Source organism: Pan paniscus, chromosome X, assembly GCF_029289425.2.
Source record: "Pan paniscus chromosome X, NHGRI_mPanPan1-v2.0_pri, whole genome shotgun sequence".
NCBI lineage: Eukaryota > Metazoa > Chordata > Mammalia > Primates > Hominidae > Pan > Pan paniscus.
This window is the reverse complement of record NC_073272.2, coordinates 133,411,396-133,428,363: the sequence shown is the minus strand read 5'-3', so window position 1 is coordinate 133,428,363 and position 16,968 is coordinate 133,411,396. Positions and strand designations below refer to the sequence as shown.

The 16,968-nt window shown below is 43.9% G+C and overlaps 1 protein-coding gene across 1 annotated transcript in view; it reads left to right on the top strand.

Moving 5' to 3' along the window:
- The first annotated feature begins 10,636 nt into the window (after positions 1 to 10,636).
- GPC3 (glypican 3) overlaps positions 10,637 to 16,968 on the top strand; it is a 455,110-nt gene continuing 448,778 nt past the window's right edge. Inside the window, exon 1 of the mRNA XM_003814501.5 lies at positions 10,637 to 11,328. Coding sequence (XP_003814549.1) covers positions 11,154 to 11,328 — 175 coding nt within the window. The 5' untranslated portion in view covers positions 10,637 to 11,153. The remainder of the gene's footprint in view (positions 11,329 to 16,968) is intronic.

The window sequence follows — 16,968 nt, the reverse complement described above, 5'->3', positions numbered from 1 at the left end:
GGGAGGCCAAATGACAGAGGTTAAGCCCTGGGAAATGGAAAGGCAAATCGGTGTCTGAGAATTCCTGGGCCTGTGGCAGGTCTCTTGCTGGACCCAGGCCATCACTGAGCACTGCTTAGCTCCTGTAATCTCCACACGGACCTGTTTTAAGGAGAAGCTGGAGGAAGACTAAGCAGGAGCCAAGACTGTGAAGTTAAAGGAGACCCTTTGAGGGGCATATGCCTGCCTTCAAACTTACAAATCTGCAAACCTTTGGTAATCTGGCACTCCCAAAAGCTGGCATTGTGGCAAACCTGGCAATGAACTCATAACTAAAACCTCAAGATCTCAGTCATGTCTGATCACTCTGGAGGTTAAAAACAAACCTGGCTAAGGACCATGAGGATGAGAATTTTGCCCTCATCACTATATCACCAGTGCTTAGAACACAGTGACTGCTGAATAAATGTTAGTAATACATGACAAAGAAAGAAACAAGTAAATAAAGTAATGTTTGTTAAAACAAACAAAAACCAAACTTGGCTTTGATGGCCTTTAAAAGAAGTAGCCTTAAGGTTCACACAATAATGTGAATACCTGCAATGTGCCAGACACTTTACCTATATAATCTCTAGTCCCCTCAAAGATTTTGCAAGGTTGCATTTTTCTTAGCATGTGGAGAAGCTGTACAATGCATTGTAATATATGTGTATTATCATATGGATCTATATATCCATCCATTCACTGACCAAGATTAAGTTTAAAAAAATGTGGTAAGAACACTTAACATGAGATCTCCCCTCTTAACAAAATTTTAAGCATATTATACACTATTGTTGACTATGGGTACAATGTTGTACAGCAGATTTCTAGAGTCTATTCATCTTGCTTGACTGATACCTTATGTCCTATTCTTCCTTACCTCCAGTCCTTGGTAAACACTATTCTACTCTTTGTATCTATGTATTTGACCATTTTAGATACTTTATATAAGTGGAATTGTGCAGTATTTGTCCTTCTGTGCCTGGCTTTTTTCACTTAGCATAATGTCCTCCAGGTTCATCCATGTTGTCACAAATGGCAAGATTTCTTTCCTTTTGAAGGCCAAATAGTATTCCATTGCATGTGTATACCTCATTGTCTTTTTTAACAACTTTTATCATAACTTCAGGGTTACATGTGCAGGATGTGCAGGTTTGTTACATAGGTAAACATGTGCCATGGGTGGTTGTTGTACAGATTATTTCATCCTGCAGGTATGAAGCCTGGTATCCATTAGTTATTTTTCCTGATCCTCTCCCTCCTCGCATTTTCCACCCTCCAATAGGCCCCAGTGTGTGTTGTTCCCCTCTGTGTGTCCGTGTGTTCTCATCATTTAGCTCCCACTTATAAGTGAGAACATGAGGTATTTGGTTTTCTGTCACATTGCCTTTATCTATTCATCTGTCCATTGTCATTTAGGTTGTTTTCACATGTTGGCTATTGCGAATAACTGCAGCAATGAACAGGGGGGTGCTAATATCTGTTTAGGATCCTGATTTCAATTCTTTTAATGAATACCCAGAAGTGGGATTGCTGGATCATATGATAGTTCCATTTTTAATTTTTTGAAGAGCCTCCATACTGTTTTCCATAGCAGCTGTACCATTTTATATTCCCACCAACAGTATGCAAGGTTTCCAATTTCCACATCCTCACTAATACTTTCGGTCTTTTTGAAGGTTAAGTTTTTAATCCTCATTTTGTAAGTGAAGGCTTAGACTGATAAGGCTGCTTGCCCAAGGTTATCTAGCTAGTAAGTAATAGAGTTGGAATTTGGACCCAGGACTATCTGACTGTGGAACTTATGTCCATTCCACAACACTGTGCTGGCTCTTGTGATCACTGTGTTGCAACATAAGCTAAAGCAAGTCAACTGGAGAGTGAGTTGAAATAGCTGTTATTGAAAATGATTGCTGTTTAACTGAGGTTAAACCAAGGGAATGACCTAGGAAGGGCTACTTTGGCCTTTGATTCCAGAATTATATTTTTTAAAAAGCAGACTAATGCAGGACAGCATGCATCTGTATATGCTGAATCATACATTAAAGAGGAAGAGAAAATTCATTTCAGAGGATTTGTTATTTTTAAAAATCAAATTTCATGATGTGTAGTAAGCCCAATACAGACTCAGCTCATTGTCTCACCATTTTTGTATATTTACAACATTGCACAAAAGTTGAATATGATAAAACAGAGCATCAAGGATAGGTTATATTAGATTTCATATGCTTTGTTTACTAAGGCAGAGAAATGGGCAATACATTTTGGAAGGATTTCCATAGAAGGGATTGACACAGGTTTTCCAATAGGAAAAAATTAATAATAAATCTTCCTAAAACATTACTATAATCATTTCCAAACAATAAAATAATCCATTAGATTCCCATACAGTGAGATTTAGATAAATATAATCTCTCACCTTTAGTATTTTATAATCTTAAAGAATCAATAACAAAGCCTTGGTTATTTAAAAATGTTAATGAATTAATTTTTTAAATCTCTGACTTAGATTTCTGGAGATAAAGAAAATATGATAGAGGTATGTCTGTTTATATCTCCACTCTTGCAAAATTGCTTACAACAAAATTACTATCTTGCTTATTAGGAGAAAATTTATTTATTTATTTATTTATTTTTGAGATGTCTTGCTCTGTCGCCCAGGCTGGAGTGCAGTGGCACGATCTTGGCTCACTGCAACCTCCTCCTCTTGGGTTCAAGCGATTCTTGGACCTAAGCCTCCCAAGTAGCTGGGATTACAGGCACACGCCACCATGCCCAGATAATTTTTGTATTTTTGTAGAGACGGGGCTTCACCATGTTGGCCAGGTTGGTCTCGAACTCCTGACCTCAAGTAATCCACCCGCCTCAGCCTCCCAAAGTGCTGGGATTACAGGCATGAGCTACCACACCCAACCAGGAGAAAATTTAAATTTTTAATGTTATTATATGGTACTTTAAGATGAGCACTGATCAACGACTAATATTTCTCGAGCATCTCCTATGGAGCCATTACTGGGATCTGTGTCATGAGGAAGACGTTTTGTCGTCATCAATGATGTGTATTGGGGGCATACTGCATTCTAGGCAAGGTTCTGGAGGCTACATACAGAAATGTAAGATTCCTTCCCTCAAGGAGTTCACTGACATAGAATCACAGACAGTCAGAGGTAGAAGGAATTTTAGAAAGCATATAGTCCACCATTATCAATTTACAGTTAAGGAGGCTGTAGTTCAGAAACATTAAGTTACTGATCCAGAGTCGCAATGCTCCGAGTGGCAAAACAAGAACTAGAAATGAGCTCTTTGACTGCTGGTCTGCCGTTCTTTTCATTATTCCAATCTACTTGGGAAGACGGGATACTCCCACATGAAACAACTGCTAACTTCAAAACAATACCAGACAAAAAACTGCTAACAAAACATATGGTATTAACCATAAGTTTAACAGGAGTTAGGGAAGAACTGGAGACATCCAACAGAGCGTAAATCTTCTGAGTAATGACATGCAATTTATTTACGGCTGGGGAGACTTGCTATGCTTCTGACATGTTGTAAGGATGAATGAGATGAAGGCATTCCAAGGAAGCAGTACTTCCCTCTGGATCTTATCATCTTGCTCTTAAAAAGATACGTTTTGGTACTCAGGCTAGTATCTCTTTCATTTACAACAGAAAACATGATATAAATTAGGAGGGAAATAATTGATAAAATAAAATACAAAGGCTATGGAGTTCAAACTCTGTTTGTAATTTATACCAAGATCTTCTGAGATGCACAACCTCATGTAAGCCACATTTACTCTCTTCTGAGTGTTTCTTGAATAAAAGTGAGCTGAAGAAGAAAAGCATTCTTATGTGATAATTTTTATAGCAGGAATATTTTAGCTAGAAATTTATCTTTAAATAAGCCACTTATTATTGGAAAGCTTTTATATGTTATGATCTTAATAGGAACTCTCCATAAATCAGGATGTGTGGATTTATTTTTGTAAAGAAAAGCATCACAGGGCTTCGTTGAAAAACCTTTACTAAGGGACTACTACAGACCAAAGTACTGTGCATATACTAGGGCGATACTTCTCAAACTATCTGTAGTAAAATCAGCTTATTTTATATTATTTTTAATTTTCTATCTGACATGGACAAATACTTTGGGAAAACATCATAAAAAGGATTTACTGGAAAAACTGTAAAAGAAATACAAAATACAAGGCCATTTTAAAACAATTATTTGACTCAACAGTGTGACCAACTCTTCATGTGCTCACAAGTGGCAGCAATATCAAAATGCTATAAAAGTTTCTAGGGGCCAAGTGCAGTAGTTCACGCCTGTAATCTCAGAACATTGGGAGGCTGAGGTGGAAGGATCCCTTGAGTTCAGGAGTTCGAGATCAGCCTGGGCAACATTGTGAGACCCTCATCTCTGCATAAAATAAAAATAAAAAAATTGCCAGGCATGGTGGTGCGTGTCTGTCGTCCCAGCTACTTTGGGAAGAGTGCTGAGGTGGGAGGATAGCTTGAGTTCAGGAGGTCAAGGCTTAACCAAACCAGGATCACACCACTCCAGTATAGCCTGGGCAAGACCCTGACTCAAAGAAAAAAAAAGTTTCTAATTGTTTACTTGGTAGCAGTCACAGATTCACAGACTAGTAGGAAACAGGGCACCGACCAGCACAGGTACACGGACTGCACTCTGAGTAGCACTGTACTACAGGGAGTACATAAAAGAAGCATATGAATCCCTACTCATTTAAAGCTCTCAAGTTACAGTGGAGATACATAGGAAAACATACATTTGCTGCACAATGTGGCAAGTGTAGTGGTCACCCCAGTGTTGGTACCGCAAGTCAGGCAGCCCCTGGGCCTGGCTGGTAGGGTATGGAATGGCTTGAACCTGCTGTCTCCCTCTCCTTTAACTGCAGGTCCCAACCATACTGCCTCTCAAGAACACAGTTCTTGCCAGGCGCGGTGGCTCACGCCTGTAATTCCAGCACTTTGGGAGGCCGAAGTGGGCAGATCATAAGGTTAGGAGTTCAAGACCAGCCTGACCAACATGGTGAAACCCCGTCTCTACTAAAAATACAAACATTTGCTGGGCATGGTGGTGCACACCTGTAATCCCAGTTACTCAAGAGGCTGAGGCAGGAGAATCGCTTGAACCTGGGAGGTGGAGGTAGCAGTGAGCCAAGATTGTGCCACTGCACTCCAGCCTGGGCAACAAAGAGAGACTCTGTCTCAAAACAAACCAAACCAAACCAAAACAAAACAAAACACAGTTCCTAAGGGATAATCTTTATGGTGACTATAGAGTAACAGGTGGTGCTGGGGATGGCATTTTCTTATGAGATGTTACGTTTGAAATTCCACAAGACTTAGGAGTGTGGATAGGGTTTGGGAAGGGAAAGAGAGAAGTTATCAAAAATATGAGTTGTTATCTGTGATGGTGGCTGTTGATTTCCCATCATAAGTTGCTAAAAATTCAGGGAGCTCTGGTGATAGGAAAGGACCTTAATGGAAGCAAACACATGAGATGTCAACTGTTGAATGCGTGTTGGCTTACTGGGGACCCACGCTCCAGAGCATAAAGACCCAGATAAAAACTTAGTGAAATTATAAGAGGTTCTACACATCATACATCAAAACAGATATATTACATTACCTGAACCACTGTGTTTTTTGGTCCAAAATGATTCAAAGCAAAACAAAATATGTGTGAATTGCCATGTGGCACATAAAGCCATGCCTCAGGCATCACCAGCATTTGGATTTAAAGCTACTGTGCTCTCAATCACCAAACTACAAACCCGTTAAATTTTGAAAGAAAACCAAATATCCTATGCAAGAGACACAAAATGTTAGATTTACATACAGCGCATCTGCCCAATGAAAAAGAAAATCAATGGACTGGTGTATGAAGAAATATGTTAGAAATCTAGGTCAATATCCCTTATACAAACAAACACAGAATAGAATAATTTTTTATTTGTGGTAATCAACATGATGCTACAAATAAAATTTTCAATAGTTTTTTTCAAGCCTTGGACTCTGACTTACAAGAAGCTCAGTATATTTTGTGGATTTAGTGAGGGCAAAGCATAGTCCCTGGTCTGAGGACAGGCTATCCATCCACAACTCACAATGCAAGCATCTCAGCCGGGTCTATTAATTTTCCATACACACGGAGCCAAATTCTGCCTGGGATTATTATGCAATTTTCAAAATGGCTCTAAGTCTTTCAACTTACAAAGTTACCATTTACATTGCACTGGCCTGCTGGCTGGGATGAATGAATGAACACTCTTTCCCAAAGGACCATAATTCATTCTCTGATCATAGCTTATACATTTGGGAGCATTGGGATCAGTGTGCCTGGCGCCTCCCCTCCCCTCTGCCCCACAAAGGAGTCATACACTGCAAGAGAAGGGGAGACAAAGTGGCTGTGTGCCATAGAGTGCAGAGGTGTGGCCAGGGAGGTGTTGACTGTGAGCAGCACCAGTCTAACATATAAGCAACTGTCTACATGATGTGATTTCAGGTGCACCAAAAAAGGCCTCATTGCCCCTCAGTTTAAACACTCCCTTCCCACTGGCAGATGCCTGGAATTCCACAGTTTTTAGAGCTCTGTTCCTTTGGTTTAAAGCTTTGATCCTGTTAAAATACTCGTACCCCTGGGTGGGCAGCCCCATTATAACCTATCAACCATATACACTGTAAACGGACGAGTTTTAAAGTTTCTTTTCTGAAAGCAGGTTTTGAGAGTGGAGTTCAGGGCAGAAGATACTGTGTACCTGAGGGATATGGGGAGAGGAGAACATCACCTGGAGGGCAAAGGAAACTGGGCCCAAGACAAACAATGTGTGCGTGTGTGGCCGTGTGCACGGCTGTGTATGAGCTCCTCCCATGGCGGCAGCTGTTGAACACCCTTTCTTAACCCTCTCCCAGAAAACTTGATTTATGCTGCTTTTGGAGCCATGGAACCAGACTCTCCTCCCAGCTACAGCAAGATAATAGCTGCTGGCTACAGCTGGGAATTCTCGAATTCTTTCAAACTGGAGACTAGGAGTGAAAGGTGAAGAAAAGTTCTTCTGGGCCTGCTGTGCTAGGTAGCCTTCCTCTGGGGTCCAAAGAGAAAGATGGGGCCCAACGGTGTTATCTAAATGCTTCCAACTGGGCCTGAAAGCACAGAATCATGAATTGTCAAAAGTGAACACTAGCTCAATCAGCACATCCTTTTGTGTTTCTAGACTGATTGTTTCTCTTTGTCTCTACTATGAAGAGTAAGGATGAATCACTGGCCTTACTTCTAACACAAGGAAGGGAGCCTTGAAAGTTAAGACAGTTGTTTATGTAAAAGAGGAAAAGAAAACCCAATCTTAATCCACAGTCGCCCATTTGGGCAGTATATAGTATGTAATGTAACAGATTGTATGCTTTGGTTAAGGAACTGGATTTTCATCAGTAAAATTCCAAGTTACTGGGTAGGCAGGGCGGACAGCTGCTCATAGCTTTCCTGCAAGCTTTCCTCAATGTCAGTTTCAGTGCCTGAAATTCCGCTATTAGAGTCATCGCTTAGGGACTGGAAGGTTAGAAAGTCTTTGAGAGGCACTTATAAAAATGGAACCACTCCTTAAACCTAGCAAGTTTTATTAACTCCTACCTTAGGTTGGCTAAAAGCTCTGAAGTAGCTGCTTGGAGGGACAGCAGAAGCTTTTAGGCCAAAGAAATATTTTCCAAAACCTCAGGGCCAGCTTGCCTATGACAGCCCAAATCCTAGTTATTCACATATCGCCCTACACATTTTGTTATATCTTCATATTCCCATTACTATTAAATATTTTTCTTCAAACCAGTTCACATTTTTATTGAAATAAATGTATCATGGCATCAGCTACTTAGTTTTGTCCTAACAAAATCATGGGTTGGATGTACTAGTTACATATATTTTTTCTAATCCACCATTAAAATAAATATTTATTAAAATGAAAAGCAAAAACTTCATTGGTCCACTTCAGTGAACCCAGGGATTCACACGCTTCCCTTTGGGAAGCACTGACCTAGCTCATACAAAGTATATTAAATATAAAAGCATATATTAAAAATAAGTCACATTTCCCCTTTTCCAGGTACTCAATACCCAGTAGTTGAAAACAACTGTTGCCTTTGTAGTTAGTTGCATGAGCTCTGGAAGATCATGAATTTATGGGAGGTCATGTCTTCCTCTGCAAGGTCATGAAATTCAATCAATGCTTGCCTTCCAATCTGCCCTTTGGTCACAGGGCTCCACAGGTGGAACATATCAAACTCACCAGCCAAATTATGACTCTTAATTGGTGTTTCTTTTAAAGTGGATATGTCATTTGTCAAATGTTCAATGCAGGCGCAGGCCTAGCCCCAGGCAAAATTATGAAGTAGGAGAAGAATGCCAGATACATCGGCGGCACTCAAATGTTTGTTGAAAAAAGAGTGAATGAGCCCTCCGTCCTTGACTCCTTCTCTCCCATCCCCCATATCGACTAGGTCACTATGCCCTTTTAACTCTATATGCTAAATATCTCCAGTAATTTTTTCCATTTCCAAATCTTCTCTGCTACAGGACTTTAACATTTCTTGTCTGGATTATTTTCACAGCCTCTTAACTGGTCTCCTTGCTTCCAGTCTTTTTCCTTCTTCAAGCCATTCTCCACAGTGCTGCTGGAGAGATCTTTTAATCAGGCAAATATGATCATGGCACCCCCCTGTGCTGAAAACTTCCTTAAGTGGTTCCCCAGGCTCCTCCATATGGCTTCAAGACTGCATAATCTGGCCCTTGCTTACCTCTGTCACCTTAGCTCTTCCAACTCCGCAACCTGAAATCATTACTTGCACCTCCCACCTTCCAACTGGGCCATGCCAAGCCCTCTCCCCTCAGTGTCTTTGTTTACACTGCTTTCTTTGCCTCAGCACCCTTCTCCCCATCTGCTTGTCTCACCTGAACTCCTACTGGTCTGAGTTTAGGACATCATCTCCTCTGGCATGCTTTCTCCGATCACCCCCCCCCCTCACCCCTTAGAACTTCATCTTAGCATTCACACAGTGGGTTAACTTGGTTGTTTTCCCCATTAGTTTGCAGTTCTTTGAGGTCAGGTACCACGGGTTGGTTAATCTTTGTATCCTCATTGTCTGTTTGTAATCTACAGTGCCTGGAACACAGTAGGAGTTCAAATATTTGTTACCGAATGAATAAATGGATGAATGAACTTCCCCCGTGACCTTCCTCTCTCTTTGTCTCCCTTCTCAGCTCATGGGTCCTGGAACACAACCTCCTCTCTCCGGACCTTGCACACCCCAGACAATTTCCTGGTGCTGAGGTTCTCCCTCAAAACCTACTTTCACCTAGGTCGGAAACAAAACCATCAGATGACAGACTAATTCATGCTGAGGTGTTAAGTAATTTCATCATACAAATACTTACTGAGTTCTCTACTGGACTAGGGTGTGGAGGATCATGAAAAGAATCCACGCTAAAGATCCCTACTTAGCAGCATATAGGTAATGACTAAATGCATTTTTCCTTGGAGAGATATTTCATTCTCAAAGAACTGGATTTCTTTTTTTCTTTTTTCTTTTTTTTTTTTTTTGAGACGGAGTCTCACTCTGTCGCCCAGGCTGGAGTGCAGTAGTGCGATCTCAGCTCACTGCAACCTCTGCCCTCTGAGTTCAAGTAATTCTCCTGCCTCAGCCTCCCGAGTAGCTGGGATTACAGGCGCCTGCCACCGCGCCCAGCTAATTTTTTGTATTTTTGGTAGAGACGGGGTTTCACCATCTTGGCCAGGCTGGTCTTGAACTCCTGACCTCATGATCCACCCGCCTCGGCTTCCCAAAGTGCTGGGATTACAGGCGTGAGCCACCGTGCCCGGCCTAAAGAACTGGATTTCTAATGGTGAAATCTAAGCAGGAGAGGTGGGATTTGGGTGTAGGATACCTTTCAAATAGCCTTCTACTCCATCTATGAAATAGGCTAGCTTTGGCTCAGTAAATTTGCTGTGTAATGATTTTCTAATGAGTTAGGCTGGCTTTAAGCCCCTGGTTATTTCGTTGTAACCAGTTAGGCTTTGCCTCTTGAAGGGCCACCTGGGACTGTCGTGCAGTAGATTTTCTTTTAACGCCCCAGAATCAGGTGCTTTCTCTGACTTTGTGTGGCTCTACTGAATCAAATCTAGCAAGCCACAGAGGCTTTCAGACTTTTAAGATACAATATTCAAAGGTGAGGCAGGCTGTGAAAAGCCCAGCGGTCCCTGGCTGTCCCTGAACGTGACTATTTGCAGGTTGGCTTTGAGAACCCGGTCAGAGCTGCGTTAGGAAAACGGTTCGCGGGAAGCTCCTCAGAGAGTAGAATGAGGAGGTGGATTTTGTGTGAAGGAATACCTTGTGTGGCTCTGGTGGCCAGGAAAGAGCTGGCACAAGCTGAAAGAAGGCCTGTGGCGAAGCGGAGGGGGACCTAAGTCAGGGACCCCCACCTGCCCCCAGGAAGGATGAAAAGGAGACAAAAATCCTAAAGGGAAAAGCCCTCCAGGCTGTAGGCCAATGAGCGGCGGGAAGGAGGAGTGAGGCTGGGGAACTTCTCCCAGAGCCAGTCAGAGCGGACGGCTGCTGGGAAGCCAATCAGCGCGCTCGAGCCTGCAGCCCCTCTGCAGTAGTTATGCCAGAGCGCCCTGTGTAGAGCGGCGGCGAGCGGGCAGCTGGGCTCGGCCGTCGGGAGCCACCGCGCGGGCTCCGCACCCTCCTCTCGCACTGCCTTCGCCCGGTCCCCGCGCCGCGGTGCCCCAGTGGCCCCCGCCGCGCTCCACGCCGCGCCCCCGCACCCCGCCGGCTACCGGCCGCACAACCGCCGCCGCCCCCTGGCCGCGCGGCTCGCCTCGCCCCGCCCCGTCCCTCCTCGCCCCGCCCCACCCCAGTCAGCCCCGCCCTGCCCCGCGCCGCCAAGCGGTTCCCGCCCTCGCCCAGCGCCCAGGTAGCTGCGAGGAAACTTTTGCAGCGGCTGGGTAGCAGCACGTCTCTTGCTCCTCAGAGCCACTGCCAGGCTTGCCGAGTCCTGGGACTGCTCTCGCTCCGGCTGCCACTCTCCCGCGCTCTCCTAGCTCCCTGCGAAGCAGGATGGCCGGGACCGTGCGCACCGCGTGCTTGGTGGTGGCGATGCTGCTCAGCTTGGACTTCCCGGGACAGGCGCAGCCCCCGCCGCCGCCGCCGGACGCCACCTGTCACCAAGTCCGCTCCTTCTTCCAGAGACTGCAGCCCGGACTCAAGTGGGTGCCCGAAACTCCCGTGCCAGGTGAGGAGGGGTCCCTTGAGCGTGCCTAGCGCCCAGCGGGGAGCAAGGCGCGCGTGGTGGCTGTACCCTGAGCGCGCTAGCCCCGCCGGGCTGTAGTCGTGCGCCCTGCAGCTGGGCACTTGGGAGTGGTCGGTGTGCCTGGGGCCTGGCTGGATCTACTGAGGGAGGGAGAGAGGGTGTGTGTGAACGGAGCCCACATCCCCCAGTCTCACGCTGCTGTCAGGGAAGGTGTGAGCGGGAGGAACCGTGGGGATCGCCATCTCGTGAGCGCCCATTTTTTGGAAGGGCGAGAAGGTGGGAGCTATTTTCCCGGGTCTCTGCGAACTGGCGCCCCACAGCCGAGCTGGTGCCTCATGAATTTGCCATCCTTGCTCGCACATACGTGTCAGAATTTCAGCCTTAGCTGGACCACAGCTCCAGCCATCCCTTCCCCAACGTGCCCCCCCCGCCGCCTTTACCCAGCCTGGGTTTCCTAAGCTCACGGGCCCAAGTGCAAGCAAAGTTGAGGACAGATTTCTGAATCTGCAGTGGCGGGTGAAGACACACTGAGGCAAACTTTTGAGTAAGAGGGTCCCCAAAATGAGGAGACTGAACCTTTTCCTTCAAAACAGCATCCCTTATATAGGTTAGCGAAATCGCTTTAAAACCGGTGCTGCTGGCCCAGGGAGCAGGAGTCCAAAGATATTTAACTCCTCCCCCTCCCAAATTCATCTGCCTTCTTGACAGGCTGGATCCTAAAGGGGAGATGATTTCAGGTGGAGGAAAGTTTCTGAACGCCTGCCTTTTGTTCTGCACAATCAGATCGTGCCGTAACGACGTATTTTAACATTAGCCGAGGGCTGCCGCTGTCAACAGATGAATATTAATGGCCCTGCGTGATTGACTGTCCAGCGGTTGGGCTCCTAACGCCCGCCTTAGAATCCAATTAGACCAAATTGCTACACTGACAATGCGGACAAGAAGAGTCGGTTTCAAACAGGTTAATTTGTCAGGGGTGCACTGAGAAGAAACGGCCAGTTGTATTCCGTAACCGTGAGACGTTTGTGGCCTCCAGGGTCTCTTCTCAACTCAGGCATCCAGTGAGGCGCGCGTCCCGCGCTTCCGAGGGATCGGGGAGCAGCCCTAGCCAAAACTTGGCTGGTGGCTCTCAACAAGTCATGGAGGCGGGCCCGATGGTTGGACCAAGTTGTGAATGCGGATGCGCACCCCGTGGGCGCTGCCAGCCAGCGTTCACTGGTAGGAGGTTACCTAGGCAGCCAGCGCGCCCTCAGCCTTTTCTTTAGGTTGATGAAAAGAGCCGAGTGAGCCTGCTGTTTAGTTGCAAAGGTAATTGGTCACCCTTTTTGGTGACTGAAATGCATTTGCGCATATGTTAAATATTGCTTTGCAGGATTTCGCTCTAAGGGAGGGTCGAACTACCTCATCCCCTGTTAAGTGTTAATAATGTACCACGTGGGCATGTGCAGGAGCTGTAAGGGGCAACCTATGAATCAGTTCCACAGAACTGAAACAACTGGCCAATCTATCTCCCCTGGAAGTGCCATGGTAATTAGATTGTTAAGGCTAGAGAACATGCTTTTGTTGGTAATGTAAAAATTGGTCCTCACAGGCTGAGCACCCACAAGATGAATGGGTCCAGGGTTGGGGTTGGGGCCACATTTGGCTGATTCGAAGCCAGGAGGTAAAGGTGGTGCCCAAAAGAAGAAAAAGGCCAGAAGAAAGCACAGATAGTCATTTAGCAACCCCCCTCTACACACACACTCCTGCAGGCACTCGCCCTCCCTTGCTCTCCCCCAGCTCTCTGGCTGCCTGCCTCTTTGCAGCATCTGTATAAAAGTATTGGGAGGGCCCACACGCTGTGTGTATGAGATTTGGCCTGGGCTCCTTCCCTCCCTTGAGGCCTAGGGATGGCCATACACTTATAGAGAAGAGGGACTTGTAATAAAGATTTTTCATTTTCCTCTACTATTTCACAAACTCTATAGGAGAAATCACTTTTCAAGGGTTTTCATCATATAAACCCAACGTTCCCTGCTTTAGTTCTATTTAACAAACACAAACACTGTTGAGCATCTTCTACATGGCAGGCACTGTCCTGACTTGCACTGGAGCCAAGCCAAACTTCAAATATGGTGATCCCCATACAGCTACCATTATATATCCTGGATTTTCCGGGGGCAGTGCAGGTTTCTAATACTCTGTCCTGGCATGAAACTGCGTGTCCTGAATTTTAGTGGGACAAATATGGTCACTGTAGATATGGAAAACGTGAAAATCTTAATGTTCGTGTGTGGAAAGAGCTCATCAGTATTTTAGGGAAGAGACAATAATGGCAGACTAAATACAATGGTAAGTGTATAATTTCAAAGTGAATAAATGTATAATTTGCTGCTGTCGTTCAGTGGTTGGAAATTGAAAGAGAGCTGAAAATTATTTGGTAGTTATGAACCATCATGATGACCGCTTGACTTTCCCCCCTCTGCATCCATATTTTAAGCCATGTTCAGTTTGCCTGCTGTACTATATTAACTGCATTAAAGCTTTCTTTGTCCCAGATCAAATGAGATTCAGTCACAGTAAGGAGAAATCCTCAAGAATGTCCTGTTTCACTTAGGGGGAGCATTTGGGATTGACTGCTAACTTCAGCCATTAGCAGAATTGGGTTAGCCTGAATAAGGTACATTTCTTATGCTAATATGGATGAGACTAAATGGCATTTGAGATCAGCCAGCCTAAAAAATAAATCACTGGTGCTGAAGGACTACACTAGACTTCCACAAAGCTGATCTAAAGCCTTACAATCTCATGTTCCCATTTCTTTTGGAGTGTTCAAGTCACAGGATAGCAGTTCTAAATAGCATGTCCCCAAAATCCATAGATCTCTTCATACCCCACTTATTTTTTTAAGGATTTGTAACTTGGAAAGCACCACAGATGGAAACCAGGCGCACAGAGTTAGCATTTGGCAGAAAAATCCATATAACTGACTTTCAGTACAGCTCTTTTGCCCTTATTTAATTTAGAAAAATTCAGAAAAAAGCCAATGAGCTCATAAGTCTAGATGTTTATTTTGTTTTGCTTAACCTACCCACAGGCGCAATCAAGAATGGATACAATTTTAGGCAAGGAAAGTGAGCTAGTAATCAGACAATGATGTTTCCAGTTGTCTCAAGGGAATGTTACAGAAGTCTGGAAAAAAATTCCTCTAAACAAAAATCAAGTGTAATTCACTTTATGAATGCCATACACCACTTTTGTCGGGGGAGGGGGGTAGTGTAAGGGATGGATGGAAATGAGAAAATCAAACAAACCGTGGTAGTGTTGCAACTCCCAAAAGATTGAGGGATCTTGCCTTGGAAGGCCTTGGAAAGTGCGAGAACCAATCCAGAAGGCCAAATGCCTGTATGGGTAAAAGGCAGTCTTGAACAGCCAAAATTGACTTGGAGTTTCTTGAAATAGATGAAACAACATAAAAATAAAAAGCAATGTGCTTGAAACAAAGAGATAGTTTGGTATTTGTTTTTGTTGTTTTTACTGTGAGAACTAGCCTCCATATCTGGGTTGCCAGCTGCGGTTCCCCAATTAGTTTGAAGCAGTTAGCGGTCCTAATGTCCAGAGAGAGAATAATAAGTGAGGTGTGGAAGGGTTTTCTCTCTTCTGAGATTGCACGAGACATTTGGGTGACCAGGTGATTTGTTAAAACTTTGAAACTTTGAACAATACAAAAAACTCTGTATTGTGTGCTACTTGGAACAGTTAGAGAATTCTTTCAAATGTGGTCTGAATAGTACACGAATCCTGATACTGATACCAAGCTGTGCTTAGAGGGAGCCATCAATCTGATGGAGGACATGGCTGATGATTGGTGGGGCACCTTGGGCTGAAAGGAGTCTAACACTGCCAACTCCTTGGCAGCCTCTGTAATAGGTGCTGGGGTTGCAGAGAGGAGTGAGACACAATCCCTTTTGTCAAGGAGCTCACAGTCTAGTGGGGAAGCATACAAGTAAACAGGCTTCCCAGGAAACTTGTAGGATTAAAAAGGGTGAAAAGGGCTAGAAAATACCTCCAGGAAATTGGCTGAAATGGTCACAATAGCCAGCCTGGGCAAGGGAAAAGAACTGAAGAGATGAAGTGGGAGATAGGGAGAAGTCTCTTAATAGGGCCGCCATCTTAAAAAGAGTTTCTTAATTCTTGGAGCAAATTCCATTTTGGAAGCATTAGGAAATACAGACATAAGAAGAATTTTAATGGATGCTAAATGACGCAGATGGTGTCAGTTTTGCAATGTGTTTTTTTCTTATGGGCTGGTAGGTTGTATCCAATATTTTGATGCAATATTTTTGAGCATTCTGCTACTTCCATCTTTAGAGTTGCAATGTTTGCTGTTCACTGTAGCCTAGAAAAAGGCGGCTTATTACCGATCTGGGAGAAAAGAGTCCTGGATTTGTCTGGTATGAGACAAGACAGAAAATATGTTTTCTCCCTAAATGACAGCTATCAATGACCACGCCGACTTCAGTGTTTGATGCATATACAAAAGCATGGGTCTTAAGAGTTATCTTATTACTCATTTCTAAGAAAATTGAAGATAATCACTTATAACTTGTGCACACGATACATCATTTGGAAAGAATTTCACTGGGGATCATGTTGCTCAACTGAAAAGTTCTGGCATGCTGAATTTGTACATTTTTTTGTGAATGCTTCCTTTTACTCTGATCTCTAGCTTTTTTTCTGCATATGGTTATTTGTATGTTTTAGATTATAAGCCTCTTAAAGGGAAAGCACTGCATTTGAGCAGTGTTGAGCACAAGGCCATACAGCATTTAGTAAATAATTTACAAAAACAGAATTTCTAGATCATTATGTGTTCCCTATGAACTCTCACATACTTTCTTAAGCCATATGTCATCTTACATATTTTAAAAGCCTAAGTCCACATTGTTACGATACATTATTGGGGCATGTAGACAAACTTTTCAGCCTACTTATATTTTGGCTGGAGACAGATGCAGGCTTACCTCAGTTAGCTGGCAACTCTTACCATCAGTAGGGCTTATTAAATTTTGAGTACCCAAATAACAAATTGAAATTAGCAGCATTGTTATGACTGGCTTAGTATCATTAACGATCAACAATTATTACAGCACATAAATTGTAGGACATCTCTTAAATCAAGCCCTCTTTGATTTAATGTCAGCTAGACCTTTCTTGCTAAGGTTGATATTACCATATTTGGGAGTTGAGCTATATGACACATGCATGGACCTGTTGAAGTACCTCACAGGTTTTTGTAACCTGGGATCAGAACTCGTGTACAGACTCAATTCAAGAGCCTATTCCAGGAGCCAATGTCTATTCAGTCCTAGCCAATCTTGTAAATGGGTTAGATGTTTTTGGTAATCTGCGATCTAAGGGACAGTGTGGGCAGAAAAATCTCCCACTCATCTGCCCATATTTAGCAAATTGTCTGGCTTGAAACAGGATCCCTGGCACTCCATTAGGAAATGAGCATCAGAAAATAGAATCCAAGTTACAGGCCCCAGACTGGCTTTAGAGACAGCATAAAGTAATGGGAATTTACCTTCTGAGACATAATGACAGGGAGAATGCTGTTCAAAAATCAAGGTGAAGGTGGGT